The 17,244-nt window shown below is 42.6% G+C and overlaps 1 protein-coding gene across 3 annotated transcripts in view; it reads left to right on the forward strand.

Moving 5' to 3' along the window:
• DSTYK (dual serine/threonine and tyrosine protein kinase) overlaps positions 1–7,960 on the forward strand; it is a 56,737-nt gene extending 48,777 nt beyond the window's left edge. The window contains exons 10-13 of one of the 3 annotated variants that reach the window (XM_060091053.1): positions 94–207; positions 2,459–2,573; positions 4,685–4,819; positions 5,258–7,960. In XM_060091053.1, coding sequence (XP_059947036.1) covers positions 94–207; positions 2,459–2,573; positions 4,685–4,819; positions 5,258–5,445 — 552 coding nt within the window. In that variant the 3' untranslated portion in view covers positions 5,446–7,960. Of the gene's footprint in view, positions 1–93; positions 208–2,458; positions 2,574–3,749; positions 4,130–4,684; positions 4,820–5,257 lie in introns of those variants that run through there. The other 2 variants (XM_060091054.1, XM_060091055.1) reach the window with 2 other exon arrangements.
• Positions 7,961–17,244: the final 9,284 nt, after the last annotated feature.

The raw sequence follows: 17,244 nt of genomic DNA on the forward strand, positions 1-17,244 counted from the left end.
AGTATCTCACAGAAGGAACTCTTAGTTGGTATAAGCAAGTTGGATTGAGGAGTTGTCTTCTTAGTGACAAGTAAACCCTTTTGTCTCCCCAAGGCTGGGCTGACCCTGGAGACCCGTTTGCAGATAGCACTAGATGTGGTGGAAGGAATCCGCTTCCTGCACAGCCAGGGACTTGTCCACCGTGATATCAAACTGAAAAATGTGCTGGTAAGTAAGAGATGTTTCCCCAAGATAACTCCCTGTCTCTATGTGTAAGTGACCTTTGGAGGGAGGTACACATAGATGTAAATTCGGTCACAGGAAAAGACTGTGACCAGTTAACAGCAGAGTGGATGGATGGTATCTTGGACTTGAAGCTTAGGGAGGAGTTGCATCATAGGCCTAGCTTATATTGCTTAAGATTTTTTCTCCCAACACTGTTGAGAAAATTTAAACTTACAGAAAAGCTAAAAGAGTGGTACAATGAAGACCCACATACTGTTCACCCAGATTCGTATTCTCTTTCCTAGTGTATTCTCTCTTTGTTTCTGTCTCTCTCTTTCTTCACACACACACATTTTTTACTGAACTATATACGAGAGTAACTTGCAGATAAAACTTTACTCCTATATACTTCAGCTTGTATCTTCTAAGGAAAAGAACATTCTTCCACTTAATTAAAATGCCATTATTCACACCCAAGAAGTTTAAATTGATACAATATTATTAGTTAATACACAGTCTATATTAACATTTTCCAGTTGTCCCAAATATGTTCAACTATCCTTTGTTTGTTTGGCCCAGGATCCAATCCAAGGATCATACAGTGCATTTTGTCATGTTTCTTTAGCCTCTTAATCTAGAATAGTCCTGCCTTTTTTTGCTTTTGTGACATTGATATTTTTGAGGATTCCAGGTCTTGTTATTGCTTAGGGTTTGAGATGCTGGATGAGGACTGAGATGGGTAAACACACCTTAAAAGGTAAGATAGTCATGAACCTACCAGTCCTGTTATCTAAATTATAAAGAATCTTTTGACATACTCCTTTTGAAAATATATTGGATTATCACTGAAGTGTCTCTGGCAGCACTTTAATGATATATAAAGAGGGCTTCCCTGGTGGCGCAGTGGTTGAGAATCCGCCTGCCAATGCAGGGGACACAGGTTCGAGCCCTGGTCTGGGAAGACCCCACATGCCGTGGAGCAACTAAGCCTGCGAGCCACAACTACTGAGCCCACGTGCCACAACTACTGAAGTCCACGTGCCTAGAGCCCGTACTCCGAAACAAGAGAAGCCACCACAATGAGAAGCCCACGCACCACAACGAAGAGTAGCCCCCGCTCGCCGCAACTAGAGAAAGCCTGCGTGCAGCAATAAAGACCCAACACAGCAAAAAAATAAAAATAAATAAATAAATTTACTTAAAAAAAAGATATATAAAGATGATAGCAGTTTGGGGGGAGGGAAATATCCTCCTAAAATTCTAGGCTGAAACCTAAGCGGCTTGTCAATAGCCAAATGACACAGATTTTTTTTTAAATTTTAATTTTTATTGAAGTATAGTTGATGTACAATGTGTTAGTTTCTGGTGTACAGCAAAATGATTCAGTTCTACATATATATTCCTTTTCGTATTCTTTTCCATTTTATGTTATTACAAGATATTGAATGTAGTTCCCTGTGCTATTCAATAGGATCTTGTTTATCTGTTTTATATATAGAAGTTGGTATATGCTAATCCCAAACTCCTAATTTATCCCTCCCCTACCCCCTTTCCCCTTTGGTAACCATAAGTTTGTTTTCTATATCTGTGAGTCTGCTTCTGTTTTGTAAATAAGTTCATTTGTGTCATATTTTAGATTCCACATAGAAGTGATACCACATGATATTTGTCTTTTTCTGTCTGACTCACTTCACTTCTTTTGATAATCTCTAGTTCCATCCATGTTACTGTACTATTTTGTTCTTTTTTTATGGCTGAGTAGTATTCCATTGTATATAATATACATCTTCTTTATCCATTCACCTGGGACAGATTTATTGTCTTGGACCTCAGGAAAGGAAACTAGAGGGAATTTAAAAACCCTCCTCAGCTGACCAGAGGACCTCAACCTTCTTATTTAGCAACTTTCTGCCCTGGGTTCTGGAGGTCAGAGGAGAATAATCAGGAACTAATAATACTTTCCTCAGTGTCCTTCACTTATTCATTCTTCCAAGATTTGCTAAGCTCCTGATATGTGCTAGGCACTCTGCTAAGTGCTGGGGATACAAAGATGAAAAAGACAGTCCTTGCCATCAGGTTGTTTACAGTATGGGGAGAAGACAGTAATGGGAGTGAATCTAGAGACAGGGAGAATAGAGGCAGAGTTGATTAAGTACTGCTGTGACGTAGATGCCTGCTTTTGAGCTTGGGTATGCAGCTGAGCACTATGTGCAGGACCAGGCATAGGATGACTCTCACCCTGCTTTGTTGGCAGTTGGACAAGCAGAACCGTGCCAAGATCACTGACTTAGGATTCTGCAAGCCAGAGGCCATGATGTCAGGCAGCATTGTGGGGACACCAATTCATATGGCCCCTGAACTTTTCACAGGTAAGCTGGAGGGCAGGGAGTGGGTTTGGGCAGGGCTCCGTGTTTTAACCAAGTGCTACCCTTTGGGCTAAGTAGTATCCACAAGTACTACTGGCAGTTCTGGCACAGGCAGGGGAGAAACCAGAACAGGGGAAACCTAAGACAAGTAGGGGGACAAGTGAAGAGGTAAAGGGGCAAGAAAGAAAAGTGTAGATGGGAGTCACCAGCTGTTCTTTTGGATGTCTCTCTGGGCTATTAGTGCCTTCATTGCCATAGTCAACCAACTATTTAATCCTAAAGTATTGATTGAATAACTCCTGTATAATAAGAGTTGTCCTCTGTCATTAAAGAACTTACAGTTGACAGAGATATATTGAGAGGCAAAATAATTCAGAAGCAGTATAAGACAACATGTGATTAAGTGCTACATAATGTAATGTCGGTGTTCAGAGAAGAAATGTTAGGTGGTTTTGTGGTAGAGGTGAAATTCTGGATAGAAACTGAATGAGATCTGGAAAACTTGGTAGGTGGGAAGGGAACTCAATATATTTATTAATATATTCTCTGAGTTAGGCACTGTAGGTATGTTATGTCATATATTTTGTTCCATTTAATCCTCATGACAATTCTGTGGTGATATTGATACATTTTTATGTCCATGTCATGGATAAAATTGAGGCCAGATTGATGAAGAAACCCACCCCAAAACACTGAGCTAGAAGTAATGAGGCTGGGATTGGAATTTAGGTCTTTCTGTCTCTAGAGTCCGACCATGTTAGGTAGGAGAGAAAATTCTGGAGGCTGGGGGAGAGGATTAGGAGTTAGTTGGATAGCTGTAGTCCTACACACAATGAAAAGAAATAGACAGTCATCATTTTTCTTTCCCTTTTAAAAAAATTTCTATTCCCACTTTTATTATTTTATCTTGGCTACTTCATATTTAAATTCATTTGATTATTTCTACTGCAGTTCATCCTACTGCTGTAAAAATAATCTTTCTGAAATATTTTCTTCATGTCACCTCCTGCTCTAAAGGATAAATGACTCTTGCTGCCCATCAAATCCAGACTCTTCTGTCTGACTTTAAAAATCTTTATGTTATGGTTCCAACCTATCTACCCACGTGTACTTCCCAACTTTATTTCCCTAACATGACCTTACAGGATTAATCTTTTTGATTGTCCCGTTAAAATAAAGGCCCGGACTTCCCTGGTGGCACAGTGGTTAAGAATCTGCCTGCCAATGCAGGGGACATGGGTTCAATCCCTGGTCCGGGAAGATCCCACATGCCGCAGAGCAACTAAGCCCGTGAGCCACAACTACTGAGCCTGTGCTCTAGAGCCCGTGAGCCCCAACAACTGAGCCCAGGTGCTGCAACTACTGAAGCCCGCATGCCTGGAGCCGGTGCTCCGTGACAGGAGGAACCACCGCAATGAGAAGCCCGTGCACCGCAGCGAAGAGTGGCCCCTACTTGCTGCAACTGGAGAGGGCCCGTGCGCAGCAACCAAGACCCAACACAGCCAAAAATGAATGAATGAAAGAATAAATGAATAAATTTATTTATTTTAAAAATAAAAAAGTACTTCACACAAATAATCAAATACAAAATATAATGAATATCAGTGAAATATAAAATAAATAAATTAAAATAAAATAAAAGGCCTGTTTTCCTTCCCCTTTGTCAAGTTCTAGTTTTGGCTCTTTTTTTTTTTTTCTTTTTGCGGTATGTGGGCCTCTCACTGTTGTGGCCTCTCCCGTTGCGGAGCACAGGCTCCGGATGCGCAGGCCCAGCGGTCATGGCTCACGGGCCCAGCCGCTCCGCGGCATATGGGATCCTCCCAGACCGGGGCACGAACCCGTATCCCCTGCATCGGCAGGCGGACTCTTAACCACTGCGCCACCAGGGAGGCCCTAGTTTTGGCTCTTTTAATCTTTAGTCCTCCCAGTGCCATAGTTTGTCGTATTATAAAATGGGCATTATAAATGTGTCCTGCCTAACAGGGTTGTTATAAGAGATAATGGATATTAAAGGCTTTAGGAAACAATGTGTAAAGACCTCTGCAGATGCAAGTTAGTGGTGATGCTGTTGATTCCCTCCCTGGCTCACTACTTGTCACCCTTTCTTGCTGTAGGGAAGTATGATAATTCTGTGGATGTCTACGCTTTTGGCATTCTTTTCTGGTATATCTGCTCAGGCTCTGTCAAGCTCCCTGAGGCATTTGAGAGGTGTGCCAGCAAAGACCATCTCTGGAACAATGTGCGGAGAGGTAAGAACCACGAGCCTTGCTTTGCCCTGACTCCCCAGGAGGGAGCAGACTGAGACCAGGCACTGCCGCAGTGGCCTCCTGTCCTCCTCTCTGGCCACTCCACAGCAGGACCTCACACACATTTAAACCATCATGGAATCCAGAAAAGACATTTAAATCAAACCTGTGCTTCCAGGCAGCGTGGTTCTGAACTCTCAGACAGGTTTTTATCTTTAAAATTTCTAATTTTTCAACATCCTATGTCAGTGTATTCCAGTTTTTCATCACAGTTACTATTAGGTTCTAACCTAGATATCTGCAGTTGAAGCCAAAGCTCACTGCATTGTTTAGCATCCTGAGCCCCAACTGGGTAATCAGCCTGTGAGCTGATCATGCCTCTTCATTGTGTTGGTTCCCTTCTCGCTGCCTCTGGTCTTATTCCCATGCTCCTTTCTCTAGGGGCCCGTCCAGAACGCCTTCCTGTGTTTGATGAGGAGTGCTGGCAGTTGATGGAAGCCTGCTGGGATGGCGACCCCTCTCAGAGACCTCTCTTGGGCATTGTCCAGCCCATGCTCCAGGGCATCATGGACCGGCTATGCAAGTCACATTGTGAGAGGCCAAACAGAGGACTCGATGATTCTACTTGAAAGCGGAGACCTTTCTCTTTCACTCTTTATTTCTTTCCTTCCCCTCACCTTTTGACTATGGGAAGAATTTGACATTCATTACAGAGAGCTCCCAAGGGGACTGATGCTTGCTGGGCAACTTGAGACCTTCCCAGGCAGAGATGACTCCTGGATAGGGAAGAGTTGGATGGCTGTGAGCATATCCAACAGTTCACTGATGCCCCAGCTGTTTCTTTAGCCAAAAAGTCAGTATAAATCTCTTCTGTATGAAATTTCAAGAAAAGTCTTACCTGGTTCCCTTTTCCAGACTGTCTTTTAACTCCAGCCGTAATCAGGACTCTGTGCTCCCATTGTGGAGCCCACATTCCTAACATTCTTTGGAAGTCTTAGTTCATAGCTCCATTTACACATGGGAGGTTAGGTTTTCTCCACCCAGAGTCCCTTTTCAGTTTATCCCCCGAGGCTTAGTCTGCTCTCAGACACCAGTTTTCTAGCAGATTGCCCACATATTTTGCCTGAGTAGGGGGAAGCAAGGGAGGGGCTAATGCTTAGTAAGGAGATGAGTGGTTGCAGTTCATTTTAAAAAAAGTATTCTGAGAAAAGGTGCAGGCCAGCCAGAGTCCACATGTAGATATTTGGAAGTGTTATTTAAACACTCAGCAGGCTGAGTACAGGAATACATATGTATAACACGTGTGTATACTTTGCTTTTGTTGAATAACAGTGTCTGCTAATTTGGGTTTTTTTGTTGCTTGGCATCCATTATTTAAGTGATGCAATGCCATGAAATGTACTGTATTGTATATTACTTGGGAAGACACTAGATATTCAAAGAGGCCTGGCAGCACTTGGGCTGTAGAGGGCTCAACAAGGCCAAAGTCCTGAAGATTTTACCTCCTAGCTCTGGTTGTCTGTGCTCCCACGTGGTAAGGTGAGATTGTGGCAGGGGGAGGAAGAAGGATGGGATGAAAGAGTTACCCCTACTGTGTTCCATCCTTCTTACCAACTTAATTAGGGCCATTTACCCCAGCCTGAAAATGATTACCTGGCCATTTTTAATGTGCTTGAGGTCTGGTCGCTTCTGTTGCTTCAGAATTGAGTGACGGACCTTCCTGCAGAGCAATCAGAAGACGCGGTGGAGCCTGGGGCTCCAGAGTAGCTGCCTTAGTGCCTAGGGAGCCAGCGGCAAGGTCAGTCTGGGGGCATTGAGGAATGCACGTCGGGGTGAGGTTTCCACAGGCATGCCCTAGTTCCCTGGATCCTCTGCAGAGAGTGGCTCATTGATTGAGCAAAAGCCTTTCACTTCTCTGGGGAGGACTGTGCTGGTTCTTCTCAGACCAAAGAAGTCATTTGTGACTCCGTCAGTTTCAAGGGGACAGAGCCTAGGCAGCAGCTTCTCCTAATTCTTAACACTAAAATTCAAGGAAAGAGTGAAGGGGGGGATATATTACTACCACGGATAGAAACAGGGGACTGGTCGAACTCTCAAGTAGTATCTGTCAGCTCTCCAATGCATTTTTTTGCATTTTCACTTGAGCTGCCAAAGAGGGGTTGACAAAGTATTTTCCTGATCAGCAAAGTGGTTTGGGGTAGCAGGGCTGCAAAGTGATAACTGCACTGAATGACACTTTATTTTTTGGCTTATTATTTAGCACTGAGAAGCCAAAAGGGATTGGTGATTATAACAGCACTTTGGGGAATAGACTCCCTCTGGCCTTGCTTTGGAGAGAAGGCGTGCGTGGTATTCCATCTGACTAATCAGGGAACCTCCTAAGTTCATACTGCATCAGAGTGGAATAAATGGCCCTCCAAGAGTCCATTGCCGAAAGGGTAGTTGCTTTCTTTGAGTTTTCAAAGCTTGATTTTTGGATTTGCTGGTTCAAATAACCCACTTTTTCTTTAAAAGAAAAAAAAAAAGAAGGTTTATCCTTCTAAATATGGGGGTGGGGTGGGTTAGGGCTAGTGTGATGTTTAAGTGGGTTAGGAGGGGGTCACCTTGAGAAACCTGTATGGCAAACTCCCTTGGGGGTTTTAAGTACACTACTGTTCTGAAAAGGGTTTTTTTTAAAACTTTATCTGCTTTGTTAACATCCAGTCCACAGAGCTGACTGAAGAGACTGTGTGTGAACACCTGACACTGGGGAGACACCTTACTCAGAGGGTTGGAAAGGAAATTGGTCTGGACAGCTTGTTGTCTTTTGTCTTTATGTAACGTTTTTGTTTGTTTCAAAGGACTAATGTTTATTATTACAGTGTTAAATAAAAGTGTAATATACTAAGTGTGTAGAATAAAAGTGCAATAACAAGAGAAAATTACTTTGGCACAAACTTCAGTTCTTACACTCTCTCCCTCCCTGTGCTACCTGTCTCTTTCCATGATATTGTTACAGCAGGACAGTGTTAATTGTGTATATTTTTAAGAGATGCAACTATGGGTTAAGTCTTCATTTAGTGTAATTTTGAATGGCTGGGTTTGGTTTTATAGAGTACTGTGTATACTTCTGGGGTGAACAGACACCAGATGTGCTGTATAATAAAGATCACATTAACGTTTTAGGTTTATATCTGTTTGGCTTTTGTTTTCCCTTAACCTCACTGTGTCTACAGAATGCTCTCTATTCCATTCCATTTCCACTGGGACCCTAGAGGTCTTTCAGTTTGCCTTGGAGACTGATGGAACATGTTACTCTCCCCCATGGATTGCTCTCAGTCTCTGGGCACTTGATCACTACCAGAGGGTAGGGCCCGGGAATGGGAGGTAGGAGAGCGAAGAAGAAGGGGGCAAAGTGGAGTGATAGCAATATATTTTTCAGAGCCTCTCCTGGGTTCACACCCTTCCGCCAGCCTCTTTTCAGCACGAACTTGCAACATTCTGAACTTGTGCACAAGCCTATCTACTCTTCATTACACTGTGAGAGAATTGGGGCATGGAATCCATATATGGGCCTATCTGCATTTGGAATATTTGAATTTTCTTTTTAGGCTCAGCCTGTTCTTCAGATGTGCTTGCTCGGCAGTGCCTGATGAACCCCATCATAGGCCTCTACCAGCAGAGCAGCACTATCTGTAGCCACCAGGGACTGTCAGTCAGCACGAAGCATGCCTTCTCCCAGAGGGTGTGCGCCTTTGTTTTGTTTTGGATTACTACGTCATACTCATAGCTGCTTCGCTTTTTGCTGTAACTGCTTGTGATCTGACTGCAACACAAGTTTGGCCAGGAGATGGCAGCACACCTTAAACAGTTGATGTGTCTGTGATTAAGCCCTAAAGAAAAAGCTAAAGTTGAATCTGGTTCTCAGCCTGCCCTACACAATAGTCATCTAATGTAGATAAGCCTGTTACACTTGTGAAACTCTCCACTAACTCCAGCCATCCTTCACAGCTAAATATATGCCATCTTTATGCATATACCATATATTCTCGTATTTCCCGTATATTCTCGTATATCCCGTATATTTCCCGTATATTCTCCTACTACAAAGTTCAGAATGACTGAGTTCTCTTCCTCATCATTATTATTTTGGAGAAAATAGTTTGTGGTATACACATTTTTAGATTGGGTATGCTTTTTCAAGAACACAGTCCTCAGCAGCCTTGTTCTTTAAGCAGAGCAACTGGGGTGGCCTTCCTGGCCTTCCAAACCCGTTTGGGTGGGGCTCAGAGGGGAGAGGCCTAGTTGCTGAACATTATTAAATTCAACTTCAGAATTTCTGTCTTTAATAGGTCCCCAAGGAGCCCACAAAGTGCTAATTGAATAGCCTGCTTTCAAGTGTAGTTATCACAGGTGGCTATGTACTGGTTGAGACCTCTTAGGGCACTTCTAGGGATGGGCTGTTCCTTAGCATGTTCTAAAGGTAGCATTTCAAATCAGTGGGAAAATAGACTATTTAACAAAACTGGCTATCCATCTGAGAAAAAAATAGACTCAAATCATCATGCAAAAAAATGTATACCAAAGATCTAAATGTGAAAAAAAGGCTGTAAAGGAACTAGATAATAGCACACACATTATTTACCATATGCTCGGCACTATTCTAAATGCGTTACCTGTGCTCACTGACTTAATCCTCACCACAACCCCATATTACCGATGAGAAAACTAAGGCACAGAGAGATTAAGGGTCATGCAGCTGATATGTGCCAGAACTGGGATGTGAAACTAAGGAGTCTGGCACCAGAACCTCTGCTTCTACAGAGGACCACTGTACTGTGCTGCCTCTAGGAGAAAATGCATGTAACTATGTTCACTTATAGCTGGGGGGGGGGGGGGCAGGAAGAACTTTCTTGAATATGATCAGGAACCCAGAAGCCATAAGGAAAAAAATGATAGAAATTACATAAAGAACATATATAAGAGCCAAAGACACCAAAACCAAAATTAAGACTACTCACTAGTTTAGAGAGAATAATTGCAATATATAACTGATAAAAAGTTCATATTCCGGGCTTCCCTGGTGACGCAGTGGTTGAGAGTCCGCCTGCCGATGCAGGGGACACGGGTTTGTGCCCGGTCCGGGAAGATCCCACATGCCGTGGAGCGGCTGGGCCCGTGAGCCATGGCCGTTGAGCCTGCGCGTCCGGAGCCTGTGCTCCGCAACGGGAGAGGCCACAGCAGTGAGAGGCCCGCGAGCCGCAAAAAAAAAAAAAAAAAAAAAAAAAAAAGTGATAAGCTTGTAGCTAGGCTAACTAAGAAAAGAAGAGAGAAGACACAAATTACTAATATCAGAAATGAAAGAGGGGACATGACTACTGATCACATAGACATTAAAAGGATAATAAAGGAATATTATGAACACCTCTATGCCCACAAATCTGATAACCTTGATGAAATGGACCAATTCCTTGAAATACACACTTTGCCAAAACTCACACAAGAAGAAACAGATAATCTGAATAGGTCTATTAAAGAAATTGAATCAATAATTAATAACCTTTCAAAACAGCAAGCACCATGCTCATACTGGTTCACTGGTGAATTCTGCTAAACATTTAAGGAAGAAATTATATCATTTTTCTACAATCTTTTCCAGGAGACAGAAGCAGAGGGACTGCTTCCCAACTTATACTACCAGGGCATTTCCCTAATACCAAAACCAGACAAAGACATTACAAGAAAAGAAGACAGCGGATCAATATTTCTCATGAACATAGATGCAAAAATTGTCAACAAAATATTAGCACCAACAATGTCTATAAAGAATTAATTAATTAATTATAGAATTATACCATGATTTAGTGGGATTTATCCCACATATTCAAGGCTGGCTCAACATTTGAAAATCAATTAATGTACAGTCATCCCCCAGTATCCATGGGGTATTGGTCCTAGGACTTGCCACGGGCACAAAAACCCTCGGTTGCACAAGTCCCATAATCGATCCTCTGTATCCACGGGTTCTGTATCTGTGGATTCAATCAACTGCAAGTTATTTTGTGGATATGGACAAATTGATTCTAAAGTTTATATGGAGAGGCAAAAGACCCAGAACAACCAACACAACACTGAAGGAAAAGAACCAAGTCAGAGGATTGACACTACCTGACTTCAAGACTTACTATAAATGTACACTAATCAGGACAGTGCGATACTAGTGAAAGAATAGATAAATAGACCCACATGAATATTGTCAACTGATCTCCGAAAAGGAGCAAAGGCAATACAATGGAGAAAAGATAGTCTTTTCAACAAATGGTACTGGAACAGCTGGACATCCACATGCAAAAAAATGAATTTAAACTCAGACCTTATACCCTCACAAAAGTTAACTCAAACTGGATCACAGAACTAAATGTAAAATGCAAAAATTATAAGATTCCTGGAATATAACATTTTCCTAGGAGAAAATTTACATGACCTTGGATATGGTGATGACTTTTAGATACAACACCAAAGCCATGATCCATGAAAAAAAAGAAAAGAACTCTTAAAACTCAACCTGAGTAAAAAATGGGCAAGGGATTTCCCTGGTGGACCAGTGGGTAAGACTCTGTGCTCCCAATGCAGGGGCCCACGTTCGATCCCTCCTCAGGGAACTAGATTCCACACTCATGCCGCTACTGGGAAGCCCGCATGCCGCCACTAGAAAAAGATCCCGCATGCCACAACTAAGAAGTCTGCGTGCCGCAACTAAAAGAAGATCCCGTGTGCCACGACTAAGACACGGTGCAGCCAAAATAAATAATAAAACAAAATAATAAATTTAAAAAATATTTTTAAAAATGGGCAAAAGATCTGAACAGACACCTCACCAAAGATATACAGATGGCAGATAAGCATATGAAAAGATGCACCACATCATATGTCATCAGGGAAATGCAAATTAAAACAATAAGAGATACCACTACACACCAGAAAATTGACACCACCAAATGCTGATGAGGATATGAAGCAACAGGAACTCTCATCCATTGCTGGTGGGAATGCAAAATGGTACAGTCATTTGTTTTTTGGGTTTTTAAAAATATTTATTATTTATTTATTTAGGCTGTGCCAGATCTTCGTTGTGGCATGTAGGGTCTTTAGTTGTGGCATGTGGACTTCTTAGTTGCAGCATGCATGTGGAATCTAGTTCCCCGACCAGGGATTGAACCCAGGCCCCCTACATTGGGAGCGTGAAGTCTTACCCACTGGACAACCAGGGAAGTCCCAGTGCAGTCCCAGTCACTTTGGAAGACAGTTTGGTGGTTTCTTACAAAACTAAACATATTCTTAGGGTACAGACCAGTAATCATGCTCCTTGGTATTTATCCAAAGGAACTGAGAACTTATGTTCACACAAAAACCTCCACACAGATGTTTATAGAAGATTCATTGACAATTGCCAAAACTTGGAAGCAACCAAGACGTCCTTTAGTAGGTGAGTGGATAAATAAACATTGTCTGGTACATCCAAACAATGGAATACTATTTAGCGCTAAAATGAAATGAGCTATCAAGCCATGAAAAGACATGGAGGGAACCTAAACACATATTACTAGGTAAAAGAAGCCAACATGAAGATACTACTCACTGTATGATTCCAACTTTATGACATTCTGGAAAAGGCAAAACAGTGGAGACAGTGCAAAGATCAGTGTTTGCCAGGGGTTGGGGGAAGGGCAGGATGAATGGAGCACAGAGGATTTTTAAAGCAATGAAGCTATTCTGATACTATAATGATGGATACATGACATTATATATTTGTCAAAATCCATAGAATATACAACACAGGAGTGAACCCTAAGGTAAACTATGGACTTTGAGTGATAATGATGTGTCACTGTATGTTTACCAATTGTAACAAAAGTACCACTCTGGTGGGGATGTTGATAATGGAGGAGGCTATGCCTGTGTGGGGGCAGGGGGGTATGTGGGAAATTCCTGTACCTTTTGTTCAATATTGCTGTGAACCTAAAAAAACCTAAAAAATTTTTAATACACTTTTTAAAAAGTGTATTTAAAATTAATAAAGATGTTCACTTATGACTTAAAAAGAAACTGGGTTCTGGCCTGGCATGAGGTGGACTTCAGATTCCATTTACAGAACACTGAGGGTGGAGATATTGGGGAATAAACTTTTCTTCTTCCTCCTATAAAGATTTATTGCCAAACAGAACAGTTGTTCTCTTTTTGGAAGCACCCATAGCTTGAACTCTGACTTCTATAACAAGTTATCTAACTTCCCTTAAAAAAAAAAAAAGGCTCTGCTGGACTAGTGGGTAGAGAGGGTAAACGGGGGAAAAAACTGCATTGAAAATCCCATCAGGTTTTTGTCTAATGTTCTTAAAGGGCTTTAATTTGAACTTCATCAAGAATATTAGCATCCAGTCCACAAAAGATGATCAAAATAATTAGAATTGGAAAAGTCAGAGAATTGAGAAGAAACCAACCTGTTATTTTCATATGGTTTTTCTTTGTTGCTTTTTCCTTTATGCAATGTTTTCCTGTTTTTGAAGAGGAGCAACTGTGGATTTTCTTTATCAAAGTGATTTTGAATGGCTGGGTTTGGTTTTAGAAATAGTTTTGTAAGTCTTTGCAGTTTAAAATGATACTTCCTTCCCTAACCCCTTCCAACACAAATGGGGTTTGAACATTCTCTGTTGTTAAGGAGTGGAATTAGTTAGGACCCTTGTAATCAACAAAAATGTTTTGGGATAGCACAAGCAAAAGGGTTGTCTTTGGGACTTTCCTGGTGGCCCAGTGGTTAAGACTCCGTGCTTCCAATGCAGGGTACGCGGGTTTAATCCCTGGTCGGGGAACTAAGATCCCACATGCCACGTGGCCAAAAAAAAAGGTTGTCTTTTATAAAGGTCCAAGGCTATTTAACAGAATGAGAGGAATTTAATGCAACATGTTCTGGAAACAAGTTGGATGCAGAGAGCATTATCTTTGACTTGTTTCTGAACCTCTCCTTTATTATTCAATCTGCAGCCAACTACCATGGTTTAGGAGCCAATAGCCCTGTAATACACATCTATTCTCGTCAATAGATGTACTATGGAGGCCAATTAGTTCCTACTTCAAATTCTTACGAAAGGAGTCTAATTGGGTTCAGTGTGGATCAGGATCTTACCCATAGAGGAATCAACTGTGGCGGGGGACAGGGTGCACCACGTGCATGGGGTTCTCTTTCTGCAAACTTGTGGTTGACGAGTAAAGGCAAACTGGACTAGCTGTGTAATTTGTGGGGCCCTGTGCAAAATGAAAATGCAGGGCTCCCTTGTTCAAAAATTAAGACTTTCAAGATGGCAACAGCAGGACATTAAACCAAGTGTGGGGCCCTTCTAAGTGTGGGGTCCTATGTGACTGCACAAGTCTCATGCCCTGAAGCTGCTCCACGCTCTGGTCCTGGAGGAAGAGCCTCCAAGAGGAGTTTCTAGACTCCATATGTTGGAACTAGAACCAGTGTTTCCTGTTTTTTGGAGATCGTAACTTTAGATTGACTTATGTTTTCCACCATTTTTCTAGTTCCTTATCGCCTCTTCAGATCCAGTAACTTTATGTGGAATTGCTTGAATGTAAGTTAGTTGTATTTTTAAAAGTCTTTCGCCCTTTCCTTTTATTGTTAGGCAATGATCTTCTGGAAGGTTGTGCACAATTTGATTTGGCTTAACCACCTTCATGAGAAGAGTTGAAGGAGAAGATAATGTCCTTTTTCTTTCTTTTTTTTTCTTTTTTTGGCCGTGCTGCCTAGCATGCGGGATCTTAGTTCCCCGACCAGGGGTCAAACCCATGCCCCCTGCAGTGGAAGCGTGAGTCTTAACCACTGGACGGCCAGGGTAGTCCCTGTCCTTTTTCTTTTTAACTTTTTATCTTGAATTAATTTTAGACTTACAGAAAAGTTGCAAAGATAGGCTTAAGAGTTTCCATATATCTCTCCTCCATCTTCCCCTAATGTTACCATCTTACATAACTACAGTACAGTTACCAGAACCCAAAAAATTAACATTGGTGCAATACTACTAACTAAAGGCCTTTTGTTTGTTTGTTTGTTTGTTTTGCGGTACGCGGGCCTCTCACTGTTGTGGCCTCTCCCGTTGCAGAGCACAGGCTCCGGACGCACAGGCTCAGCGGCCATGGCTCACGGGCCCAGCCGCTCCACGGCATGTGGGATCTTCCCAGACCGGGGCACGAACCCGTGTCCCCCACATTGGTAGGCGGACTCTCAACCACTGCGCCACCAGGGAAGCCCAACTAAAGGCCTTTTTTGAATTTTACCAGTTTTTCTACTAATGGCTTTTTCTTTTTCTAGGATCCTGTCCAGGATCCCACATTGCATTTAGTTATTTCTCCTTAGTCTTGTTGCAGTCTGTAAAAGCTCCTTAGTCTTTCCTTGTCTTTCATGACTGACTTTTTTGAAGAATACTAGTGAGTTATTTTGTCAAATGTCCCTCAATTTGAGTGTCTGATGTTTTAGAACAGCTAGACTGAATACTACAGGTATGATGTGTGTCCTCAGTGAATTATATCACAGGTTCATGATGTTATGTATCTTATTACTGGTGATATTGACATTTATCACTTAAGGTGGTTTACACTGGGTTTCTCACTGTAAAATTACTATCTTTTCCTTTATAGCTAATAAATATCTTGTGGGAGGTATTTTGAGACTATGCAAACTGTTTCTTCTCAAACTTCTGCCCACTAATTTTAGCACTCATTAAAGGAACTTGTCTGCAACAATTACTAGTGTTTACCTAATGGTGATATTTTCTATAGTTCATTTTGTCTTTAGGCTTATAGTATCCCATCAAGATGCTGTTTCCCAGAATTCATCTTAGTTCTTTTCCTCCCATCCTTTTTAGTGTAGTTATGTTATTGCTTTACAATAGATTGATTTGTTAGTATTTTTATTCCATTTGGGTTCTCTCCACATCCTAGCTGGTTTTAGTTGTTTGTTTATTTTTGGGGTATATGATACACCACTATGGTTCTAAGGGTCAAAGCAACAAAAATTACACTATCCAAGATGGCGTACTAGGAGGACACAGAATTTGTGTCTCTTCACAACTAGGGTATCTACCAGGCACCGGTGGGGGACCACAGACACCTAAGGGGACAGGAGGAACCCCCAGTCACCAGGTAGGATGTGGGGCGTGGGGGGAGTGAAGGGGGAGGAGAAGTGGAGGCAGGACGGGACTGGCGCCCCTGAGGGGCAGCTGGAGGAGGGCAAGGGATCCCACGCCCTAAGGGGAAAATTGGGGAACAACTGGGAGGGCAGAGAATCAACAGGGAGCATAGCCAGGTTTCCCCTGCCCATTTGGGCCCCCAGCAACCTCTGCTGAGATCACAGACCTGATCCTCTGCCCACCAAGGCCCCCTCCAGATGCACATGGGAGGGGGGGAAGGGGGAGCAAAAGTAAAGGCCGGACGTCCAGGACCAGCACCCCTGAGGGGTGGTTGAGGATGGGGAGGTGTTCTGACACCAAGTGGGACCCCCCCCACGGTTAGGGGTCCAGTGGCAACAGGGGAGACCCTGGGGGAGATGGTGGGGGAGAGGCACGAAGGAATGGAAGGGAATGCGGCCAGCGCTTTCCCTGTCCACTTAGGCACTGGGGAGCCTGTTGGGCTCCCAGGCCTATTCCCCTGCCCTCAGAGCCTCCCTCTTGCCGCTCAGAACCTAAGCCCTGCCCCTACACCCGCACCCAGGGCCCTACCTCTACACTTGGAGACCCCCAACGCACTGGACCTCAACCCCACTGACACACCCTCACTCAAGGTCCTACCTCCAAACTCCAGAACTCCTCACTCCAGACGCCCTCCTTTTGTCGTGCTGCCTCTCCCCTTCTGCCACAGGTACTAAGCAGAAGCAGCGCCCCACGCTTGAACGTCGCCCAGCCTAGGCCCCACCCCATGATCAAACGTCACCCCCCACATGCCTAGGTCCTGCCCCACCAAACCCCACCCCTGCCTAAATTCCACCCCCGCCTAGACTCCACCACCATAGCCAAGGCTGTTTTTTTTTTCCTTTTAGATTGGGGTTCTGTTTTACCTTGTTGATTCATTGTTGTTGATTCTTTTATATTTTTATTTTTCCTAATAAATGTTTATTTTTCTAATTTTATTTTATTCTTTATACTTTGTTATTCTTCTCTCCTTTTGGCTTGTTCCACCACCCCCCTTTTTTTCTTTTTCTTTTTTTTTTTCTGTTGTGGTTTTATTTTACCTTGTTGCAGTTGTTTCAATTATAGTTTTATTTTTCCTAATATATACTTTATCTTTCTAATTTAATTTTGTTTTTTATTCTTTGATATTGTACCACTCCTTTTTTTCTTTCTTTCTTTCTTTCTTTTTCTTTTTTTTCTTTTTTTTTTACTGTGCTACAAGGCTTGCAGGATCTT

This window comes from Mesoplodon densirostris, chromosome 2 (assembly GCF_025265405.1).
Source record: "Mesoplodon densirostris isolate mMesDen1 chromosome 2, mMesDen1 primary haplotype, whole genome shotgun sequence".
Lineage (NCBI taxonomy): Eukaryota > Metazoa > Chordata > Mammalia > Artiodactyla > Ziphiidae > Mesoplodon > Mesoplodon densirostris.